The 25297-nt window shown below is 43.4% G+C and overlaps 1 protein-coding gene across 1 annotated transcript in view; it reads left to right on the plus strand.

The window, feature by feature from the left end:
* The window catches only part of LOC124622805 (gastrula zinc finger protein XlCGF8.2DB-like), a 42362-nt gene extending 25741 nt beyond the window's left edge, over positions 1-16621 (plus strand). The window contains exons 2-3 of the mRNA XM_047148595.1: positions 8501-8887; positions 16223-16621. Coding sequence (XP_047004551.1) covers positions 8501-8887; positions 16223-16621 — 786 coding nt within the window. The remainder of the gene's footprint in view (positions 1-8500; positions 8888-16222) is intronic.
* The last annotated feature ends 8676 nt before the right edge of the window (positions 16622-25297 follow it).

A 25297-nucleotide genomic window follows, 5' to 3' on the forward strand; every position in this document is an offset into this window, starting at 1 on the left:
TAACATCGGGGAGAGGCTACAACCCTGTCTCACTCCCTTCCCAACCACTGCTTCCCTTTCATGCCCCTCGACTCTTATAACTGCCATCTGGTTTCTGTACAAATTGTAAATAGCCTTTCGCTCCCTGTATTTTACCTCTGCCACCTTTAAAATATGAAAGAGAGTATTCCAGTCAACATTGCCAAAAGCTTTCTCTAAGTCTACAAATGCTAGAAACGTAGTTCTGCCTTTCCTTAATCTATTTTCTAAGATAAGTCGTAGGGTTAGTATTGCCTCACGTGTTCCAACATTTCTACGGAATCCAACCTGATCTTCCCCGAGGTCGGCTTCTACCAGTTTCTCCATTCGTCTGTAAAGAATTCATGATAATATTGTGCAGCTGTGACTTATTAAACTGATAGTTCGGTAATTTTCACATCTGTCAACACCTGCTTTCTTTATGATTGGAATTATTATATTAATCTTGAAGTCTGAGGGTATTTCGCCTGTCGCATACATCTTGCTCGCCAGATGGTGGAGTTTTGTCAAGACTGGCTCTGCCAAGGCCGTCAGTAGCTCTAATGGAATGTTGTCTACTCCTGTGGCGTTGTTTCGACTCAGGTCTTTCAGTGCTCTGTCAAACTCTTCACGCAGTATCGTATCTCCCATTTCATTTCCATCTACATCCTCTTCCATTTCTATAACATTGTCCTCAAGTACGTTGCCCTTGTATAGACCCTCTATATACTCCTTCCACCTTTCTGAGTTCCCATCTTTTCTTGGAACTGGGTTTCCATCTGAGCTCTTGATATTCATACAAGTGGTTCTCTTTTCTCCAAAGGTCTCTTTAATTTTCCTGTAGGCAGTATCTATCGTGCCCCTAGTGAGATAAGCCTCTATATCCTTACATTTGTCCTCTAGCCATTCCTGCTTAGCCATTTTGCACTTCCTGTCGATCTCATTTTTGAGACGTTTGTATTCCTTTTTGCTTGTTTCATTTACTGCATTTTTATATTTTCTCCTTTCATCAATTAAATTCAATTTCATTTACTGCATTTTCATATTTTCTCCTTTCATCAATTAAATTCAGTATTTCTTCTGTTACCCAAGGATTTCTACTAGCCCTCGTCTTTTTACCTACTTGATCCTGTGCTGCCTTCACTACTTCATCCCTCAGAGCTACCCATTCTTCTTCTACTGTATTTCTTTCCCCCATTCCTGTCAATTGTTGCCTTATGCTCTCCCTGAAACTCTGTACAACCTTTAGTTTAGTCACTTTATCCAGGTTCCATCTCCTTAAATTCCCACCTTTTTGCAGTTTATTCAGTTTTAATCTACAGTTCATAACCAATGGATTGTGGCCAGAGTCCACATCTGCCCCTGGAAATGTCTTACAATTTAAAACCTGGTTCCTAAATCTCTCTCTTACCATTAGATAATCTATCTGATACCTACTAGTATCTCCAGGATCCTTCCACGTATACAACCTTCTTTTATGATTCTTGAACCAAGTGTTAGCTATGATTAAGTTATGCTCTGTGCAAAATTCTATCAGATGGCTTCGTCTTTCATTTCTTAACCCCAATCCATATTCACCTACTATGTTTCCTTCTCTTCCTTTTCCTACTCTCGAATTCCAGTCACCCATGACTATTAAATTTTCGTCTCCCTTCACTACCTGAATAATTTCTTTTATCTCATCATACATTTCATCAATTTCTTCATCCTCTGCGGAGCTAGTTGGCATATAAACTTGTACTACTGTAGTAGGCATGGGCTTCGTGTCTATCTTAGCCACAATAATGCGTTCACTATGCTGTTTGTAGTAGCTTACCCGCACTCCTATTTTTTTTATTCATTATTATACCTACTCCTGCATTACCTCTATCTGATTTTGTATTTATAACCCTGTATTCATCTGACCAAAAGTCTTGTTCCTCTTGCCACCGAACTTCACTAGTTCCCACTTTATCTAACTTTAACATATCCATTTCCCTTATTAAATTTTCTAACCTACCTGCCCAATTAAGGGATCTGACATTCCACCACATTAATCTACTGAAATCATAACAGTACTCCGCATGCCGTCTCACCCGTCAATTGGGGCCACGCTCGCTGGCTGCGGCCGGCTCTGGGTTATCTTTGAGCACGATCTGTAAGTGCATTTAGAAAGGATTTTTGAGTGGAATTCGCATCGATTATGTTATACGGCAATGCAACGTTCCTGTCAATTTTTTCGAGAGCAGTATTGTGAACATCTCCCACATGATACTAAATCCAACGAATGGCAGACAATTAAAGTTTTTGACGGGTATAGATATGACGGTATCAGCAGTGAAGTGAGTCAAAGAGTACACTTGACCAGTGTAACTTACTAGCTGAAGGGATGCTGAGAAATTCTTCTGTAAAACCTTAAGACGAATTAACAATCGTTTAACGCATAATACTAAATCTTATGAATGACAATATGCACAGGCGAACATATTACAGTACTAAACGTTTCCGACATGTGTGAGTATGAGGGATGAATAAAGCTATCAGCAGTGAGAAGCGTCGGAGAGTAGCTTTGATCAATCTAATATTTTCCCTACATGAGCCTGACTATACTTAGCCACTGACCACTTTCAGACAGTACCCGTACAACCAGAATGTTTGAAAGGATACTGTTACTGACTATTCAGTCTCTTTATCCATGAAGAATAATCAGGTATTTCACTATTTTACCAGGGGGGGGGGGGGGGGGAAGGGGGTCAGACTTTCCGAGAAACACGTTTAATTGCTTGCATGAAGCATCCTGTTCTTGAGTCCGTCGTCGATCTGCAAGTGATTGGTAGTGACATCACACTTCTCTGTTAGTACTGTAATGAGACAAGTTGTTAGACGATTCTCTCTCCCCCTGTCCAACAAGTCCAAAAGTTTCAAAAGTCACCTGTTCGACTTTTAGGAATACTGCCTTTCTACACATTTCCTGTCTTTATTTAGTTGAGAGAAAATCGATTGTAAAGTGTTGTTTGCATCAAGATTGTCAGAGAAACTCATATGATTACGAGTATCAAAATCTTAGTTGAATTTTTAAAGTGCAAGGATGATCTACAATCTGCTGTATAGTTGATCTGGAAACTGCTGTGTAAGTGAAATCGATATTCCTTAATGAAAAATATGAGTGGAACGACCAGTTTCCTCTATTTCAGAGAATTCACATAAAAGTCTTTACTTACGAGATACGTTTCTAGTTACTGAATAGTCTGTAGCACATCCCTACTGTTTTCTCTCTCTAAAGATATAATTTCCAATCTTTATCTTCAGAATTATACTGTGCAAGCGATAAATGCTATGATATGCCTTCAAATCGTGTAAAAATAGGTAACATTATGGAAATTTTAATATGCTTTTCGATAATTCCAGCATAAAAATGTTGCAAATGTTGTCGTTTCTTGACATGTAAAAGCGGACATTGCAACTGATATCCGTTTCGAGACCGGTAAATTAATCCGTGACTACGCTTCAGTTCTCATCGACAGAGCTTAGAAATTAAATATTCTGGTAATCATAGAGTCTGCAAATGATCGCAACTCGTTGCAGAAACTATGGCAGCAAGTACGCCAGGCCACAAATAGTACTGCTAGGAGATACCTTCATACTGCAGGAACTAGCCCAAGTTTCTTACACCAGTTCGGAAAATGAGCGCTGTCTGTAGAGGTAGCCTTGATCATGCATCAGGCCTGAACTTGTGAGGGGCAGTTGTCTCATGACCGTTGGTCACGATGCTCGATGACCAACCTTGCTGGGGATACCTAAAACCGCGACTATATACAGCGCATGTGCTTCTGTTTTTGGGATCTGTCTTCGTGGTATATGTAGGACGCCGGGCAGTTAATAGCTATATGCAGAAGTTATGTTTAATACAACGGCATGGTGGTACAATCGTTTTAGATGATACAGCCATGTTGGAGATCGGTTTCACGACAAAAAGATTCCGTAGCAGAGCAGTGTTCAAATGGTTCAAATGGCTCTGAGCACTATGGGAACTTCTGAGGTCATCAGTCCCCTGGAACTTAGAACTACTTAAACCTAACTAACCTAAGGACATCACACACATCCATGCCCGAGGCAGGATTCGAACCTGCGACCGTAGCGGTCGCGCGGTTCCAGACTGTAGCGCGTAGAACTGCTCGGCCAGCAGAGCAGTGTAATTGGCTTAGTGTCTTTGGCAATATTGTCCTTATTTTATCATCTATTGGCAGTGCAATAAAACTGCTGTATGTATTTTTCAATCTGTAAGAAAACATCCGCTGAAATTCTCGTAATTTTTCCGTCCATATAAAGTGGTGGTCAGTCCTCCCACATCAGCAGCAGCATTTTGGCAGGTAAATTCGGCAAGAACCAAACAGCAAGCACCATCCACAGGAAGCTCCTTTACGTCAGAGAGTCATGACATTTATTGTGGAGTGGTATAGGAGTCTCTACAGACTGGTTCGAAGAAGCCAGGGACGAAACGAGGCATCTATGGAATGTTATGAGGCGTGAGAGAGTCGCTTGGTGCCTTCTTTGTTCAAGTTTCCAGAGACTCGTGTAAGCTGACCAGCCTTCTCTGGTATGGACAGGTGGGCTGCTGCTCCCACCGGCCATTAGAGCTCCAGACCAGTAGCTGTAACACATCGAAATTTACCGAAAATTCCACCCATTTCTCTTGTCTGTAGAACAGTGCTTCGAATTCTAGGAGAATCTTTTAACATCCGATATGCTATGTGTGTGTGTTTTTCTCGCGATCTGTTGTGGGTTTCTAAAGATGTCGTGAACTTTTAGATATGTAGTTCTGATTTTCCCATCTGTGACGAGACCACTGTGACTTTTCCGTTGTAGAACTGGGCTTCGAAAAGTGAAGAATATAAAAAATAGGTGCCTTAACATTCCTGAACCCTGCAACAAATATAAACTAAGCCCACTAAACGTTTCATGTAAGTGATGAACACTACAGTAGCAGATGTGTGTACTCCGATTTTTTAACATCTCTGCAGTTCTTGTTTCTAGATAATTTCTATGCATATACCAGTTTATGGAGTTATTTTAGTTATCATTTTAGACCACATCTTTTTCCTGCCAGTTCACAAATGGAGAAAAGATATTTATTTCGACTTGTAGGTGAAGGGAGCGTCCTATGTATGGTTATTATTTATTTTGAGTCCACCTGCCAAGAGTTTCAAGTGGTATCGTCAATTTATTTTCCCAGCAGCACAGAGCTGGTTAAGTAACATCTTCAATTTTGAGCCATATTGCGATTTTAGGCCCTCATTGTGCAGCATGATGTATATAGATGTGTAATTAGTAGCCATCTTTACTTCAGTTTCCTAGCAAAAATAAATAAAGTACAGAATTCTAACCATCCTCTCTGGCAGCTGGACAGAGACTGACAGTTTCCCACCATTTCCATGGGAGTGGTGGTGGTGACGGTGGGTTACATAATAGGAGTGGGGTGAGGTGTGTGGAGGCCAACAGTGCCATCTGTTGGAATTGTTTGGACTAGCTCAGTCGGTTCCGGCATTCGAGGCAAACACACAGATCTCTGATATAGGTTACTGGAGATAGCCTAACTGAGCTATAAATAAATTAATTAGTTAAGTACCCTGCCTTCCTCTCGAGTACAGTATTACCGTTTCTCACCAAAGATAAAACGAGTCGAACCATACACATATGAGTTAGGTTACTGGAGGTAGCCAATAGAGCTACAAATGAATAATTAATTAAGTACACTGCCTTCCCCTCCAGCTCAGAATTACCAATTCTCACCAAAAATAAAGAGCACTGACCTATCCTTCCACTCTGGTAGCTGGATAGAGACTGGCCATTTCCAGGGTTGTCATCATCGGTGGGTTGAGAGGGGTGGGTGACATCATAGCAGTGGGGGAGGGGGTAGTTACGTTAGTGGAGGCAGCCTAATTGCCCTATTTTCCTGTTATAATTTCAATTTCCCCCCATGACATGTTGCAATGTTGCCACCTGTATGGCCACTGCCTTAGTCCACATCTTGAATACATTTGGCAACAATGCAAGCTGCGACAGAGACCGACTAGCACTATTACTGTGAGGACTGTCTCTTTGGAGGGCACTAAACTAATTTTTACATGCTTTTTTAAACGTATTTATTCTGTGTTAGCGTTTGCCGAGTTTCAATATTGTGGTATTCAGTCTTGCTACGAGAACCTTGTGGTCACTAATTCCTGTATCCAACATGATGGTCCCTATTTACTTATGATTATTTCTTACTAAAACGTCAAGTGTGTCTTCACAGATATTTACACTTTGGGTAGGCTACTGAAGAAGCTGTTTCAAATAATTTTCTGAGAACGCGTTTCTCTACCTACCACAGAATTTAAACGCGTATTTTCGCCAACATATCGACAGTAGATTGAAGGTCCCACAAACTATAAATGTATGAGGGAACCATTTACTTGAAATTAGACTAAAGTTTTCCTTAAACTGTTCAGCAATTGTATTATATGAGAAAGGCAGTCGGTAAAAGTAACCAATTATTAGCTTATTCTGGTTGTGAAGAATGAATCCCATGAACTATCTGCTTCAATGTCACTGGCAGATAATTTACTTCGGATAGCAGTGAACACTACACCACCAGCTTTATTTAACCCATCACTTCAGAAAGTGGTTACATCCTCTGCACAAATTTTGGATAATGTTTTCTTTGTTGTAGCCATCTTTTTGTACGTACGACAATTTGAGCTTCAGTGCTTTCCGTTAGCTCTTCGAGCTTTTGTTCTTTCCCAACAAAACTGCAGCAGTCTACAACTAAAATATCGAATATTGCAAAGTCTTCTTGCATGTGTTTTACCAGCACACGCCGTTTCTGTAGTTTCCTCAGACCCTCTAACCCAAAAACCACAGTGTCCCCTCCATACAGCCCCTGCTACCTGTGTAGCCGCTTTCTATGTGTAGGTGATAACTGATGTATTAAACAGAATCCGAAAACCCACCACCATGCGGCGAATCTGTAGCCTACACGGTCGCAGACCTTTCTGAGCCTCCAATTTCAGACCCTCCTTTCGGCTTAGCGCCACTGTCCGTTCTGTTGACGATGTTAAAGATGGTGAATTACACCTTCATCACGCAAGAGATTCTAACAGGAGCCAGCGCCATTACCTGCAAAATGTTGGCGCTACCAACAAACAGGATTCTGACCCTCTGTAAATGCCCAGACATTGCAGGTCAAGAGGCTTCTTCTGGAACAGGGTGAGGGCCTGCATCTGACTCAGGGGTGTTCGCAGCCACAGATTGCACCTCATCGCAAGAGCTGTGAAAGCCCTCCTGTCTGTCACACCTTTGAACGATTTCTCATTCGACCACAGGTGACACAGGTGAGGGGTCATTCCCAGTATGGTCATTACCCGAGGCAGCCAAAGCAGTGTAGTGACTGGAGTCATGTGACACATGGTGGACTTCTTCAAATTCCCACGTTCTTTCCCCCACGGTGAGGCCCATCCACAACAGCCTCCAGCTGTCTTACCGAAGCCAACACTGCCTGGAGCTGTGAAAGAAGGGTCACGAACTCAGCTCATGTCGGAACAAAGGAATCACAACCCCTATTCATAAGAAAGATGGTTATTAGAGCACTAGACTGTGGCTAGTACGCACTCAGGCACGCAAGAAATAAAAAAAAATCTAGTAACCACACATATAACCAAGAATAAGACGTTCCTGTTCTAACCCCATAAAATTTTATAACAAATCCATATTGTACTCGTTTTATCTCCGGCAGGAGCACAATGTGCTCTCATACTCAGAAGGTTAAGAAAGGAAGAAAAACATATATATAGTTTTACATTCCTTCCTGAAGATTTTGAATCATGGAATACTGTCATCGGAACACTAATGGAGGGACAAAGATGTTCCATCACTATACCATGACATGATTTCTCCTGTTCAGGTTACTGTAAACATGAGCTAGAATGTTTACTTTTAAATTCTCGGCGACCAAGTTTGCCATTTCTTGTACAGGTTGCATGTGTTGTGGACAATCCCATCTTCTTTGAGAGCAGCTGTGCTTATGGGGCTAGTTTGATGAACGCTCAGGCGTCGTATTCATCTCGACGTATCTGATAAATCACCAGGTCTTCATCCCACAGAAAAAGCGTGTAGTATTTGGAACCTCTGATGATTGGTAGCAGACGACAACCTCGCAGTTTGGTAGCTCCCGAGATTTAATGATCGATAACTGAATTCTGCTGTATATGGCATAACTGAACAGTCTTCTGGTGTCCTTTCGTCGTCAAAACTAGGTCATGATGAAGGTTGGATGCGTATTAGTAGTTATTAGCATGAGGTTAGTAGAGTGATTAGTTTTTTGGCAGCTCTACGCACTGTAAAGAAATAGATGGAGGATGACGTGGTATCAGACGAAAGGCTAATGCAAATATTCGGCAGCTTTCGTACTGCAGAAGTAAATGAAATTTACAGTTCAATCATACAGCCTAGAAGAGCGCCCTCAAATACATTGTATCCTGCTTTGCAGGTGCACGCGCGCACGCACACTGGAGAGAAGCCGTTCCAGTGCGCCGAGTGCGGTAAAGCATTCACCCAGGTGCGCAACTACAAGTACCACGTGTCGGTGCACGCGGGAACGCAAGAGTTCGCGGCGGTGTGTCCAGAGTGCGGCAAGGTGTTCAACAACGGCGGCTACCTCAGCTCGCACATGAAGATCCACCGCAACCGGAAAGAGTATGCGTGCGCCGAATGCGGGCGGCGCTTCAACCAGCGCGTCACCTGCAACACGCACATGCGCACACACACGGGGCTGCGACCTCATGTCTGCACACTGTGTGACAAGGCCTTCACGCGCAAGACGCTGCTCATCCAGCACATGCGCACGCACACCGGTGAGAAGCCCTTCACCTGTGAGGTACGTTTCCGAGGACGTGCTTTACTTCCAGTTTATTTCTACTTTGGGTAGCTAATACTTTTCTGCGCCTTTTCAAAACAGATCTACTCGTATAGGGTAACGCGCAGTGAGCTAGTTCATGTCACGCAGTTTCCCAGGTTTGTTTAGGCACATGCTGGGCAGGCACCAAGATTCCACACCAGAGAATATGATACACAAGGAGTTACGAGACGATAACTCACAAAACAAACAGATGGCTCTGAGACTTTCTCTCTCTCATGTTACCTTGGCGACAGTGGCTTCAGCAAGGACATCTGGTCACAAAGTACTAAAAAGACAATTATGTATGTAGACACTTTACGAAGAGGGGAAAATATCACTGTCACTATCTATCTTCATTCTTCATGAACTGAATTACCCTTTGGCCTCTAATCTTATTTCTGTATCATTAAAGCACATAGAAATCAGTGATGTCCATACATTTTATAAATATGTTTCTCGTTTTTATACCAATATCGTTGATGTATTCTGCTTTCTCTCTCATAAATTTTATGAGCACTTCCACAATATCATTGCCATTCCATTTAGTATTCTCATGAAATTTGATAGTATCTGATAGAGACTAGCGATGTGTGAGAGAAAGATTATGTCATTTTCATTACGCTACACACGGTTCTCAAATACAGTAAACCACTTCTCCAAAGCAAAACTGCTCACCATTTGTTGTGAGTTTGACAAAGCAGTTTGCTAGCGTCTCTCAGAAGACGTAAGCATTAGTAACGAGTGTTTAACTAAATCAAAAGTTCAGTGAGTCTTCGTCTTTTTCTATTCCAAAAACCGATTCACGTTTAATTGTAACTAAGTTTATGGTTACGTGCAACTGTTCATTAATTTCAGCTTGAACATGTCGTTCAGTCTAGTAGTTAAAGTGATGGATGAATGGCATAAACATTTTCAAGTTTTGAAGTCCCTGACACGAAGTTGGAAAGTTTTCCAATTCACTGTAGCTATTAACAGACGTATTTGTGATGAGCTTCGGCAACTGTAAAGCCTTTCACTCTTATAAATCAGATCTCAGTACGAACCTCACACTTGTCCGTTATTAGTCTCAACTAACCACTTTGAAATATTTACGCCTAATACAGCTGCAGCGTGATGAATCGCAGTACGCTACGCAGTCAATGGATAAAATGGCATTTCTGCCATCTTCCCTTTAAAAACCACTTTCCTTCGGTTTAGTTTCACTTCAGTCTTTACAATCTGAATATTCCTCGGGTTACTCTAATACGTTTTTCAAGACTTGTGATACTTTGGTCAAAATATTCACCAAGTAGTTGAAGCACTTTTCCCATAGTACAAAGTCCAATTGCGCTGAGAGACTCTGCTAGCCTCTGAGCGTATCATATTATACAGATCTTAAATCTACTTGTTTAGCTGATTAAAGACAAGCTTCACACGTTAAATCTTCCTATAATCTGTTTGTTGATGTAGCAACAAGTATCAGGTCCATATCAGTTGTCAAGGTACATGCAACTAGCCTGGTCGTTTTACAGCAGGCAAATACTGGTCACAGCCAGGTATGACCTTCAGTTCACTTCCAGGAATGTCCTCTCAGTCCTCATTTCTGATTAGAGTTCCTGCTGTATATATGCCAGAAGCGTGTAAGAATGCATTTAATTCTTTTTAAGTCTCAGAAATCGACTGACGTTCTTAACGTGATAGCAGATTGACTCATTGTGAAATAATTCCTAAAAAGCATTGACGAATTTGGGGCACAATTAGCATTTCCGTATCTCAAATTTGTGCCCTCGTTAGATATCGTTCCTTTGTTTGCAAAAAGTATTGAACCACTCTACTTCGACGTGTGACACATTTTTGCATCCCTTGCATTTTTATGAACTTGTTTCTGCAGTTTAGAACTACCTGAACTCGATGAACGATGTCATACGCCACCAAGATTGCTACAGAAATCTTATTCCGTGTCCCCACGACGATTTCAGATTAAAAAAAGAAACAATCAACTCTCCGCGTATAATTTTGATACCGTGGTCATAGGCCATGTCTCTGACGTAATACAAGTGTGTTTACATATAAAATGTAAAGTAGCTTCGATGGCGTAAGCGTAGGAAAGTTACACTATGTTGCCACAAACACTTCTAGCTGTTTGACACCGTTTCAGTACCTGAGCTACATCGTTTTCTTCCTTTACTTTCAACTGCATCATTAAGTCATAGGACACGCAGATTCATTGTCTTTGTTGTTGTGGTACAGAGTTATTCATTATACATTATACTGCAAGGACTACAAATGATACCTAAAATGGATAAGGAAACAGGGAAGAACATAAACGTCCTAAAGCATCTTCTGTTTTTGTCCAACTATTACGTAAAATTACTGTGTTACATCTTTAGACGCTAATTCATTTAATTAATAACAGTAAAATAAGCAAAGTAGCCTCTTGATTTATTCACGTATTGCCACAAGGAATCATCGATACTCGCCACACACAAAGCGATGTAAAATATACTTTCCTACTTGTAATGGTGGTTTAACTGTCGAAATACATGATTGAGGAAGTAAATACTCTGTGACTGACACTGAATTATATTTTCCACCTACACAGAAGTTGTAAAGTTCTTACAAGGGAAGCACTCGGTCATGGAAGACACTTCACTTTGGCATGACTGTAGCAATAACTTAGGTGTAATAAATGCTGTTGAAGTACGATGCGCTTCTAATACGTTTTTTCAGAAGTAGAAATCTTAGGAGCCCACTAGAAACAACATTAGAACATCGATATTCGACCAGCGTCGCTGCCCTGACCAGATAATGAGGGAATCTGGAAGTCTCCCGTACTGCTATCGAATCTAAGCTTTCTCCTGTTCTTCTACCAAACACCTGTATTGCTACAGCGAATCGTATTTCTTCGGAAAGGATCAGTGGTAAAAATATTAGTCAATGTCGGGCATTTGCAGTGAGGCGTGATCATAGTAAAGGATCATAATATACAGGGTGGTCCATTGATAGTGACCAAGACAAATATCTCACGAGATAAGCATCAAACCAAAAAACTACAAAGAATGAAACTTGTTTAGCTTGAAGGGGGAAACCAGATGGCACTATGGTTGGCCCGCTAGATGGCGCTGCCATAGGTCAAACGAATATCAACTGCGTTTTTTGTTTTAAATAGGAACACCCATTTTTATTACATATTAATGTAGTACGTAAAGAAATATGAATGTTTTAGTTGTACCACTTTTTCGCTTTGTGATAGATGGCGCTGTAATAGTCACAAACGTATACCTACGTGGTATCACGTAACATTCCGCCCGTGCGGACGGTATTTGCTTCGTGATACATTACCCGTGTTAAAATGGCCCGTTTACCAATTGCGAAAAGGTCGATACCGTGTTGATGTATGGCTATTGCGATCAAAATGCCCAACGGGCGTGTGCTATGTATGCTGCTCGGTATCCTGGATGACATCACCCAAGTGTCGGAACCGTTCGCCGGATAGTTACGTTATTTAAGGAAACAGAAAGTGTTCAGACACATGTTAAACGTCAACCACGACCTACAACAAATGATGATGCCCAGGTAGGTGTTTTAGCTGATGTCGCGACTAATCCGCACATCAGTAGCAGACCAATTGCGCGAGAATCGGGAATCTCAAAAACGTCGGTGTTGAGAATGCTACATCAACATCGATTGCATCCGTACCATATTTTTATGCACCAGGATTTGCATGGCGACGACTTTGAACGTCGTGTACAGTTCTGCCATTGGGCACAAGAGAAATTACGGGACAATGACAGATTTTTTGCACGCGTTCTGTTTAGCGACGAAGCGTCATTCACCAACTGCGGTAACGTAAACCGGCATAATATGCACTATTTGGCAACGAAAAACCAACGATGGGTGCGACAAGTGGAACATCAGCGACTTGGGCGGGTTAATGTACGGTGCGACATTATGCGAGGAAGGACAATTGGCCCCCATTTTATCGATGGCAATCTAAATGGTGCAATGTATGCTGATTTCCTACGTAATGTTCTACCGATGTTACTACAATATGTTTCACTGCATGACAGAATGGCGATGTACTTCCAACATGATGGATGTCCGGCACATAGCTCGCATGCGGTTGAAGCGGTATTGAATAGCATATTTCATGATAGGTGGATTGGTCGTAGAAGCAGCATACCATGGCCCGCACGTTCACGGGATGTGACGTCCTCGGATTTCTTTCTGTGGGGAAAGTTGAAGGATATTTGCTATCATGATCCACCGACAACGCCTGACAACATGCGGCAGCGCATTGTCAATGCATGTGCGAACATTACGGAAGGCTAACTACTCGCTGTTGAGAGGAATGTCGTTACACGTATCGCCAAATGCATTGAGGTTGACGGACATCATTTTGAGCATTTATAGCATTAATGTGGTATTTACAGGTAATCACGCTGTAACAGCATGCGTTCTCAGAAATGATAAGTTCGCAAAGATACATGTGTCATTGGAACAACCGAAATAAAATGTTCAGACGTACCTACGTTCTGTGTATTAATTTAAAAAACCTACCTGTTACCAACTGTTCGTCTAAAATTGTGAGGCATGTGTTTGTGACTATTACAGCGCCATCTATCACAAAGCGAAAAAAGTAGTCCAACTAAAACATTCATATTTCGTTTCGTACTACACGAATATGTAATAATATATGGGGGTTCCTATTTAAAAAAACACAGTTGATATCCGTTTGACCTATGGCAGCGCCATCTAGCAGGCCAACCATAGCGCCATCTGTGTTCCCCCTTCATGCTAGACAAGTTTCGTTCTTTGTAGCTTTTTCGTTTGATGCTTATTTCGTGAGATATTTGGCCCGCGTCACGTTTTAAGGATGGGGCCCCTCCACGCCCACACCAACGTGGTGACCAAACCAAAAGTTCTACTGTCACCTCCGTAAACATGTTAGTTTTTCAATCAGGCGTCACAGGATGCGAGCTGTGATGTTATCCATGCGTCTGGGTAAGATTACCCATTAACATGGTCCATCAGGAGATAGAAGTGGTCGAAAACGATTGAAGGGTAGCGGTTGTAAGGGCAGAGGAAAAAAAGTGCCAAGGCCAGCGCCAAGGGAAAAAAACCTCTGCGACAGCAGGACGGGTAGTAAGGGCAGTAGCGGCTTGCTAGCTGCGACAGAGCATGCAAGGTGAGGTGAGGTTAGCGTGAGGTATCGTGCATCGTTACCTATGTGCTGCGTGTTAGTTAGCTGCGTCAGTCCGGGTTATGCGGCTGGACTCGCTTGTAGTCTCCTGGGCCGGCCGCAGTGGCTTCCTCCCTGTAACATAAGAGTTCGGCGCGGCAACGCATGCGTTGCTGTTAGGCCCTCTGCTGCGCCTTGTCGTCAGTGACATGGTACATCTTCATCAGGCTGGTGCAGAACGGCGGCGATCGGCTACCGTTCAGCGTCCTCCTCTACTGCACGGCGCAGGTCTCCTGCAGTGTAGCTTCGAGCAGCTCCGTTTGTTCAGAGAGCAGCGCGGCTTGAGCGTCGGAGAAATGCACGCCGCTCGCTCGCGCTTGCGCGATGAGGGCTGCCTTTCTGTCTTCTCGGTCCCTTGGAGGGGCCGCTCCCGCAGCGGTCGGCGTCGCCACCGGTTCCGCTGGGGCGGCGGTTTTCTTCTTTGCGCCTTTCACCTGCGGTGCTGCTGGGGCAACCGCTGGGATAGGCGCGCGAACGTCCTTCTGCGAGGTCGCAGGAGTATTCGCAGGTACGACTGCGCTGAGGCCTTGGGCGAAGACTGCTCGCAGTTGCCTCAAGGCCTCTTCCTTCTCTGCAGCCACGGCGGCTGCGAAGGCAGCCCTCTCCGCCGCCATGACGGCTTTGAGGGCTGCTGTGGCCTCCTTCACGGCGGTGCCGAGTTCGAGGTCACGTTTCTTCACGGGAGAGCGAGCTGCGTCCTGGCTGCCCGTTTCCGATCTGCTACTGCGCCGTCCCTCAGCTGCGCCGGGCTGTTCTGCGCCCTACGCCGTTTCCGACGTCGTCTTCGCTTCTGCCGCTGCGTCGGTGCGGCCGCGGCCGCCTCGCCGCCCCCGGCACGGTTGCGGCCTGAGAAAGCCGCGCAACCGCGCCAACTGGCGACGTGCGGGCCGCCACAGCGGACACAAGTCGGCAGAACGTTGCTGCCGCGGTCGCAGGCGCGGCTGTCGTGCCCGCCTGAGCACTTGACGCACCGCGCCGCGTTGCGGCAATACTTCGCAACGTGGCCCTCGCCCTCGCACCTGAAGCACTGGGGCTGGGGGTCCGTGGCGATCGGGAGAGCCTCTGTCGTAACCGGGAAGCCCAGCAACTTCCGCAAGTCGAAGATGTCGATCCCGCCGCCGACCGTTTGCACGGTCACGGCAAAGAGCGGCGCCCTCTTCCTGTTGGTCCGTTTGCGCAACCTTGCGGTTGCATTACCAAACCCGGCTCGCAGCAGCCCTTCCCGGACCGCTGCCTCATCACAGCACCGAGGTAACCCCTTGAGGAGTGCCTCGGTCGTCTTCATCCTTCCTACGGAAGGTGCCTTCTCACGCGCCGGCGGCGCGTCGACGGTGTGGTCGGCCACTGCGACCTTGATCGCCCTGTGGTCGGCCACGTTTGCGGCTCGAACGAAGGACCCTTCGTAGCGGCAGGTTTCCTCTGCGCACCCTTCTTTCCCATGCTGCGAGGCGCGGAACACGACAATCTGCACGCGATGTGAAAACAACGCACGACAATTTGCTCTCCGCGGCGCCCACAGCGCAGAAAACCTCTTCACGAGCTCTCAACGGCCGAGTAAGCGAAGCGCGCAACGGCAGCGATGCGCTCGCCTCGCCAACTCTGACAACGGCCCGCGTCACTATCAATGGACCACCCTGTATAGTACGACATTTGCACCACACTGGTTACCACTATTACCACTGTTTCTTTCTGGAGAAACCTGGTTCGTTATATTGATACAAGTGTTGGTGAAAATAAAGAAGAGAAGAAACCAAAACCACGCGTCTGAAATGAAGTACAGGAAAACCTGCAATGTGTCACTTCAGCCTGTCGTACTAGCGTCTCGGCTCGGCGGCTTGCATCCTCTTGTCATATTTAGCAGGATCGTGATACTTGGGACTTGTACCTTTCGATATGCTTGGAAGGTCATCATACTACAGCAACATTTGTTAGATCTAAGCAGTCGTGTGGAAGGCGACCCAAGTCGGTAACCTGTAGGACTCCAGTGTGATTGAGTTTGGGGCACGAGCTGAGAGTTGTTTGTTATAATCGGCGCAGGTGTGCGGGAAGCGGTTGGGGCACGAGCTGAGAGCTGTTTGTTATAATCGGCGCAGGTGTGCGGGAAGCGGTTCGCGGACCGCAGCAACATGATTCTCCATCAGCGCCTGCACTCGGGCATCAGGCCGTACAGCTGCGGCGAGTGCGCCAAGGCGTTCACCAAGAAGCACCACCTCAAGGCGCACATGTCCTGCCACACGGGGCTGCGGCCGCACGCCTGCGACCTCTGCGGCGCTCGCTTCAGCCAGGCCAGCAACATGCGCACGCACCGCAAGAAGTGCACCGCGCCGCGGCCTTCCGGCGGTGGCGGTGGCGGCGTCGCGGGCGCCGCGGGCGGAGGGGGTGGTGAACTCGGGGTCAAAGCGGCGGGCACCGGCGTCATCATGCGCGTGTCCGGAGAGCTGGTGCAGCACGTGTTGCAACGCCCCGACGATGCTGCTGCCGCCAGCGACTGAAACGTCACGTTCGCCGCAGCGACCGCCATATGTCCAAGAGCTCCATGACCAACCCACATAGCTTACCGTGAGAATGCTCCACCAGTTTGTTACAACCTTTCGCTGTCCACATGACTTGCCGCAAGGCACTATACCGATATAATGTCTAAACGTAAGAGACGATTATGTTGCAGAATCCACATTAAGGACGGTTATCATTTTTTTTTTTTTTTTATTCACCAGTGGACTTATACAGGGTGAGTCACCTAACATTACCGCTGGATATATTTCGTAAACCACATCAAATACTGACGAATCGATTCCACAGACCGAACGTGAGGAGAGCGGCTAGTGTAATTGGTTAATACAAACCATAAAAAAATGCACGGAAGTATGTTTTTTAACACAAACCTACGTTTTTTTTAAATGGAACCCCGTTAGCTTTGTTAGCACATCTGAACATATAAACAAATACGTAATCAGTGCCGTTTGTTGCATTGTAAAATGTTAATTACATCCGGAGATATTGTAACCTAAAGTTGACGCTTGAGTACCACTCCTCCGCTGTTCGATCGTGTGTATCGGAGATACCGAATTACGTAAGGATCCAAAGGGAACGGTGATGGACCTTAGGTACAGAAGAGACTGGAACAGCACATTAGGTCCACATGCTAACACCTTTTTATTGGCATTTTTCACTGACACACATGTACATTACCATGAGGGGTGAGGTACACGTACACACGTGGTTTCCTTTTTCAATTACGGAGTGGAATAGAGTGTGTCCCGACATGTCAGGCCAATAGATGTTCAATGTGGTGGCCATCATTTGCTGCACACAATTGCAATCTCTGGCGAAATGAATGTCGTACACGCCGCAGTACATCTGGTGTAATGTCGCCGCAGGCTGCCACAATACGTTGTTTCATATCCTCTGGGGTTGTAGGCACATCACGGTACACATTCTCCTTTAACGTACCCCACAGAAAGAAGTCCAGAGGTGTAAGATCAGGAGAACGGGCTGGCCAATTTATGCATCCTCAACGTCCTATGAAACGCCCGTCGAACATCCTGTCAAGGGTCAGCCTAGTCTTAATTGCGGAATGTGCAGGTGCACCATCATGCTGATACCACATACGTCGACGCGTTTACAGTGGGACATTTTCGAGCAACGTTGGCAGATCATTCTGTAGAAACGCGATGTATGTTGCAGCTGTTTGGGCCCCTGCAATGAAGTGAGGACCAATGAGGTGGTCGCCAATGATTCCGCACCATAGATTTACAGTCCACGGTCGCTGTCGCTCTACCTGTCTGAGCCAGCGAGGATTGTCCACGCACCAGTAATGCATGTTCCGTAGATTCACTACCCCGTGGTTTGTGAAACCCGCTTCATCGGTAAGCAGGTAGAACTGCAACGCATTCTCTGTTAATGCCCATTGACAGAATTGCGCTCGATGATTAAAGTCATCACCATGTAATTGCTTATGTAGCGACACATGAAACGGGTAAAAGCGGTGACGATGCAGTATGCGCATGACACTACTATGACTCAGTCCACCGGCTCTCGCAATGTCCCGTGTACTCATGTGTGGGTTCTTGGCAACAGCAGCTAACACACCAACTGCACCCGCTTCTCCTGTGACGGGCCTGTTACGGACCCGTTTGCGTGCTACGACCATACCTGTTACATACAGTTGGCGGTAGATGTTTTGCAAAGTGCGGCACGTTGGATGCTCTCTGTCCGGGAACCGTTCAGCATACACCCAGCAGGCTTCAGCTGCATTTCGTCGACACTTGCCATAGATGAGTATCATCTCCGCCTTTTCAGAGTTCGAATACACCATGGTCACAGTTCCTACAACACTACACTATCACAGACGTCTGGTAACACGGTGTACTACAGTTGGCCCGCGTGCGGAGACGAATGTAGAATAACAATAGCAGCAAGCGCTACATGCGGACACTGCGACAGCTAGACCAAACCACAACAGTGCACTACAGCCACACTCGTAAACACGGTCGTCATCGTAAGCATGTCCCTGCAGATGCTGCTCGCCGACCGTGGCCCGCGTTTGTTACAACACGCAACTGAACGTAGGAGGTTTCAAGCGTCAACCTTAGGTTACAATATCTCCGGATATAATTAACATTTTACAATGCAACAAACGGCACTGATTACGTATTTGTTTATATGTTAGGATGTGCTAACAAAACTAACGTAGTTCCATTTAAAAAAACGTAGGTTTGTGTTAAAAACATACTTCCGTGCATTTTTGTATGGTTTGTATTAAACAATTACACTAGCCCCTCTCCTCACGTTCGGTCTGTGGAATCGGTTCGTCAGTATTTGATGTGGTTTACGGAATATATCCAGCGGTAACGTTAGGTGACTCACCCTGTATATAAAAAGACTGCTCTCTAAATAAGTCTTTGCATTGTTCCCGATAGTTGTGAGGCCTACATTGCGGTAATTTTATGGTTTTACACTTCACTGACGGGCTGAGATTGCACTGTTCCGATTTCTACATCTACATCTATATACATACTACACAATCCACCATACGGTGGGTGGCGGAGGGTACCTCGTACCACAACTATCATCTTTACTCCCTGTTCCACTCCCAAAGAGAACGAGGGAAAAATGACTGCCTATATGCCTCTGTACGAGCTCTAATCTCTCTTATCTTATCTCTGTGGTCTATCCGCGAAATACAAGTTGGCGGCAGTAAAATTGTACTGCAGTCAGCCTCAAATGCTAGTTCTCTAAATTTCCTCAGTAGCGATTCACGAAAAGAACGCCTCCATTCCTCCAGAGACTCCCACCCGAGTTCCTGAAGCATTTCCGTAGCACTCGCGTGATGATCAAACCTACCAGTAACAAATCTTGCAGCCCGCCTCTGAATTGCTTCCATGTCCTCACTCAATCCGACCTGATAGGGATGCCAAACGCTCGAGCAGAACTCAAGAATAGGTCGTATTAGTGTTTTACAAGCAATCTCCTTTACAGATGAACCACATCTTCCCAAAATTCTACCAATGAACCGAAAACGACTATCCGCCTTCCCCACAACTGCCATTACACTCTTGTCCCACTTCATACCGCTCTGCAACGTTACGTCCAAATATTTAATCGATGTGACTGTGTCAAGCGCTACACTACTAATGTAGTATTCAAACATTACGGGATTCTTTTTCCTATTCATCTGCATTGATTTACATTTATCTATATTTTGAGTTAGCTGCCATTCTTTACACCAATCACAAATCCTGTCCAAGTCATCTTGTATCCTCCTACAGTCACTCAACGACGACACCTTCCCGTACGCCACAGAATCATCAGCAAACAGCCGCACATTGCTATCCACCCTATCCAAAAGATCATTTATGTAGATAGAAAACAACAGCGGACCTACCACACTTCCCTGGGGCACTCCAGATGATACCCTCACCTCCGATGAACACTCACGATCGAGCACAACGTACTGGGTTCTATTTAATATTTTATTCGACATTATCTAATTCGGTACGTTCTGTCCCGTTATCAAATGTCCCTGAAAACTCAAGAAAATCAGTAGAATGTAACATATGTAATTAAGTCTATAGATTTTGTCACCATTCATTTACAGCATCAAAGGAGTAGTTCCATCCTACTACAAACTGCCACTACTCCACAACCAGATTTTTTTGAACAGAATCTGTCTTACTGAGGACAACAGAAAAGTTTAGCGATATGATATAAATAATAAAGATTACTGTCTTTTGTATTCACCTTTTAGGCATTTTAGGTTGATTGTCAACGTTTATTTATTATGTTTAGGAGCGTCATAGCACCACATGAAACTGTGACGCTTTCCATTATTAAAGCCTTCATAATTTTCGCGTAAACACTGTTCTATCTTGAGACACCCCTTATCCATTTCACCTTAAGTCATTCTAGCGTTTTTGTATGTTCGCTTTCCTTTATATCAAAATATCAGAACCAATTTAGAAAATTCTCTCTCTTGTACTCATTGTAGTAGCACACTGCAGGCAGTCCTATAAAATCCAACACAGCTAGACCTGTATTATGAATTTATTACACTAAAGAGCCTCACTCATCCGAAAGTGATCGGTAAGGAGTTCTTCGAGCTCTCCAGTCTTTATGATTGTTAAAATCTTAGCAGTATCCATGTCCCGCATTACCATATGGAAATTTCCATGAGAGCGGTTCTATCGCTCATCATTCAGTAATGTGACACCTTTAAATATATATCTATAATTTCCATATTCGTTATGCAATTAATTATAAACATTTATCCAATGCAGCACCAAAGGAAACAACTTTGGTGAAATGAGTGCCACTGAGACCTATGTCTACATCTTTGTCTTACTACAGTACTAACTGCTTCGATAATAACTAATTTGCTTTAGGAAAAGCTTAGGAAAAGCAATTTTCTGTTGAATATTTCCGCAGAAATGTCTAGCTCCACCATTTCTGTCTGATGCCTCTTCATTTAACAACGCTCTAGTGATGTTAATTTCACACATCCTTTTGTACTATATCATCTCAGACTCTTCCCTATTTTGTTCCCCAAGCCTTCTACTAGTCACCTCTCTCTATTGAACGGGAGTGCGTTTGTAGCGGCGAGGATTAGAAATGTGTTCCTCAGTTCCAAGATAATATGTAACAGCAGCTATTTTAATTTTTTTCAAAGACAATCTCCGCTCCTGTCAGTCTTCTTTGCTTCATTCTTATTGCCGACTCTTGGCTGATAAACAGTGGAACTCCTTCAGTTTTTCGAGTACATCTTCTACAGCTATGCTTTACTGGTACTTCAAGTTTTTGCTACTATCCTTTGCGTTGGTTATTGGGTTCTTTCCGTCTTTTACCAAGCGTGTATGATAACCAGTCTCTTTAATAGCTAAACAGCAAGTTTATTTCGGATGAGACCTTTCCCATTGCTGCAATAGTTTGATCTAGTGGGAGATTCTTGGTACTTCATCTCTGTTTCATATCTAAACATGCGGTTTCTGGGAGATGAATATATTTAATTATATAAAATAACTGCATCACTTATGTAAAGTAATGACGTATATTACCAGTACATGCTATGAAGTAAAAATAAATTGTATGGGTCATATGTATAAACGAAAATTATTCCAGTTATTTTAATGAATCCATACACAAAATCAAAGACATTGTTCACAGTAAAATGTCTCTAGAATTCCCTAGGCAAGAGACTACCAGTCATGAAACCAGTGCCACACTGGATATGTATGTCACCAAACGTTCCCAGACTGACACAATAAGAAAAGAATCAACACTTTATATAACTAATTTTCGTTTCCTGAAATTCATCACTTATAGCTAAGAATGATATGTATCTTATGTGTATCTTATTGTGAGTCTAGCACCACCAAACCATTTGCAAGAAATTGATATTTTGATATTGATGGCAATACAAGATCCATGAGATCGAAGACAATTCCAGTATCCTTTTATTGGTCTAGTTCCTTCCACAGCGACCGTCCATTGTAACTATGTACGTGATTTTCTTAAATATTCGTGTGTAACATTTCCTTCAGAGAAATGTCAGTAATTTTTATTAATGCCGTGTAGCATTATGAATCGAGCTATTCGGAATTAACATATGTTTCACTCTTCTATTAGGGATTCGGATTAGTGCAGTAGTTTGTAATTAAAAAAAACTTGTGAGAATCTGAATAGTACTGGTGATGACTGATAGCGTATCGTCCACGTGTTGTGTCTTCGACATTTTGCAAGTAAATATCAAGAAAATTAAGTGGGATTGTTCAATTCTAATATTCAGTTTTTATGAAAGATTGTTTTATTTCATTATCCATCAACGTTTTCTTAAAACCAATCAGTACCCTCAGTTGTACTGGGCGTTCGATTTCCTGGTATATAATTATATTACATTTACTTCATGCTCTTCTAGTCACGTAACAATAAACGAAGTCTTAAGTTTGGTAAGCTGTAATTTATTTTTTATTCTTAAATTTCCTGGATATAACTACACTCACAGTTTGAGGGCACATTGTCTGTTATTTGGAAGCGAAGACCCAAAAATACGTTAGCGGTAAGAAATCTTAGCTGTCATTTATTTTCATTACTTTCTGATTACCGGAGTTTGATCAACATGTGCTTGCTTAACATTTTTTGTTGTTGTCACTACTACTGAGTATGTTTGTACCTGTCTGTATGCCTTTCGTCATACTTAAAACAGGAAATAGCCCACAGCTTTCCGTTTCATTCAAGGGTCCTAAAACAAAACACAAAAATTTTATTCGAAAATTAATTTGTGCAAAGGATTAAAACTTTGCTTTCAAAAATTTAATTTCGTCTGTTTCCATCATTACTTTACACCGCGTATAACGCACATAGAGCAGTGTTATACACACGCAGAAATATCGACTAGCAATAATAAATGCATTGTATGTAATGAAACTGACTCTATGATGACATGGTTTTCTGCAGTAGCATCTATAGTCGATAGTGACCTAGTATATTTTTGTTTGCCATAATTTTTGTACCATCTTTCTCTGTTTTCTCTGAAAGCGAATGTTGCTTGTGGTAGGTCTTGTATTGAGAAACAACTTGCACCTATGGTGGCCCAATAAAGGTCATAGTCGTCTGTCAGTCCTATGGTGACAATCAAATTCGCTGTTCTTTCAGTAGTTCGATGATAGCTCGATATGTGCATTCAGACCACTCTATTCTATCTTCATAAGACGATTGTTTTAGTGCGAAAGATTACTTGGGTAATGTTACTGAATTATAATATAGTACCTCCTCTCGTAAATATCATGACCTGTACTGTAGCGTGAAAAGATTGCTTTAATGCTGTGTGTTGCGCTCTTTCGTGGAAGGCTAGTTAAGAAACCCTATAGATAACTGTTTATGAGACCGCTCCAGAAAAGTGGCTAGTCACTGTAAATGATGGATGTATGGTAACTGTTTATCTGGTTTTGTGAAGTGTTGTGAATAGTCCCCGAGTTGAGGAGCCTGCATAACTATAAACAGAACATCACAGTAAATAACAGTGCAGGTAGTACCTTGTGCATTAGATACGATGAGAGGCTGTGCTTGCTCAACTTTAACGAATAACAGTAACAGCAACCCTAGCGTAATAATACAGTCGCAGAACATCAGGGAGTTATTCCAGACAGAGTAAAAAAAAAAAATACTGTTTATGCAACGTGAAAGGCGATTCTTCAATTACGCGATCATGTCCTGACTATGATCAGTCATCTGATGGTATGACTCGACTTGCTTATCTGAGAGGTAACACGCGGGACGAATGACGAAGCAGCCTCAAAGCCAGCTGCGTCTGACAGATGTCGGTACAGACTGCCGTCGGAACATTGCGCAGAACTTGTTGACATGCACGTGCGGTACATGGGAATTTGGATAAGATGGTGTCAGGGATCTGATCTGCTTCCCTTACCCATTCACTTTTTAATTGCTAATTACACTTTACTACCTTAAATATTTTTTCAAGTATTTATCCCAGCGGTACTGGGCATGGTAAATGTAGTCACCCCCTTTCTTCGTGTGTTTGGAGGGTGTAGCACTAAGCATACGTTCGTCTCCGTTTTTCAGTCGTCTTCTCCTCGTCATGAGCTGGACTCTACTGCTTGAGGAACAGTAACCTCAGAGTGTATTTAAATACCGCTGACGGACAAGCAGCTGCTATACATTTTTTGCGAGATGCATCTCTGTGAATGGTTTTCTCTGCCTCATTTTAAAGAATAGTTTCCTCGTCTCTGCTCACTGCGCTTGTTGAATTGCACTGTACTTTAGTCGAGTGTTCAGACTAGTGCATGCATGATGACTCAAAGATTGATGTAAGTGATGGGCAGTTTTCCTTCCCCATCCTTTCTTGCAAACAGCTTCTGATGTATGTACAACATGATGGAATTTAGCAATTTCGGAAAATGGGTACTTTAGGGAACTGAGATGCTTTACTTTTCTTATAAAGTGATAAACACTGGAAGGAAGTGTGGATAATGAGTTTAAGTTTGCGAGATTTCGTTCTATTAATTTTCGCAAATTGTCTCGAATGTATACCGGAAAGAAACTTGATTTATGTGAAGTTAACTCGGTTTTCAGACATGTGGCTGCCTTCTCTGAGTAATCAGTCTTTCTGCTTCCGTGCATATCAGAGAATTTCATCAGTAATCTCTGTTTTACTTGCCTGAATTGCTTCTCCCTACAGTTAATGGGACATTGTCTGACTATTTGAAAATTTTATATGGTAGTCCGTGGAAGATTGACCTATCTGACAATAGCAGTACTCCATAGAAGTTTATCTTGAATTGTGCTTCTTTCTTCTTCACTTTGGTGCATGCAGAGTTTACTTAATTTTACGTTTTCATGGAGCACCACGTTTCAAGTACTTAGCTTCTCGTTATGAGATCGCATTCTGAAAATTAATGTCCCTGCAAATGGACATTTTTGTTTTGAAACAGTGGTTTTTTAACTTGCTTTCTATTGTATCAATCCATCTAGAGTACACAGAATTCTAGCTGAACGCTACATATGGCTTGCCAATAATAATTATAACGTGTGACATGTTTACATCACTGAACAGGAGCTCAAAACGTAATTTTTTTTCTTTGGTTAATCTCAGTAACTTTTAACAAAGAAGTGAACTGTGTGCATAGAGGATGTTGCATTGAAACTGTGAGAAATAA

Source organism: Schistocerca americana, chromosome 7, assembly GCF_021461395.2.
Source record: "Schistocerca americana isolate TAMUIC-IGC-003095 chromosome 7, iqSchAmer2.1, whole genome shotgun sequence".
Taxonomy (NCBI): domain Eukaryota; kingdom Metazoa; phylum Arthropoda; class Insecta; order Orthoptera; family Acrididae; genus Schistocerca; species Schistocerca americana.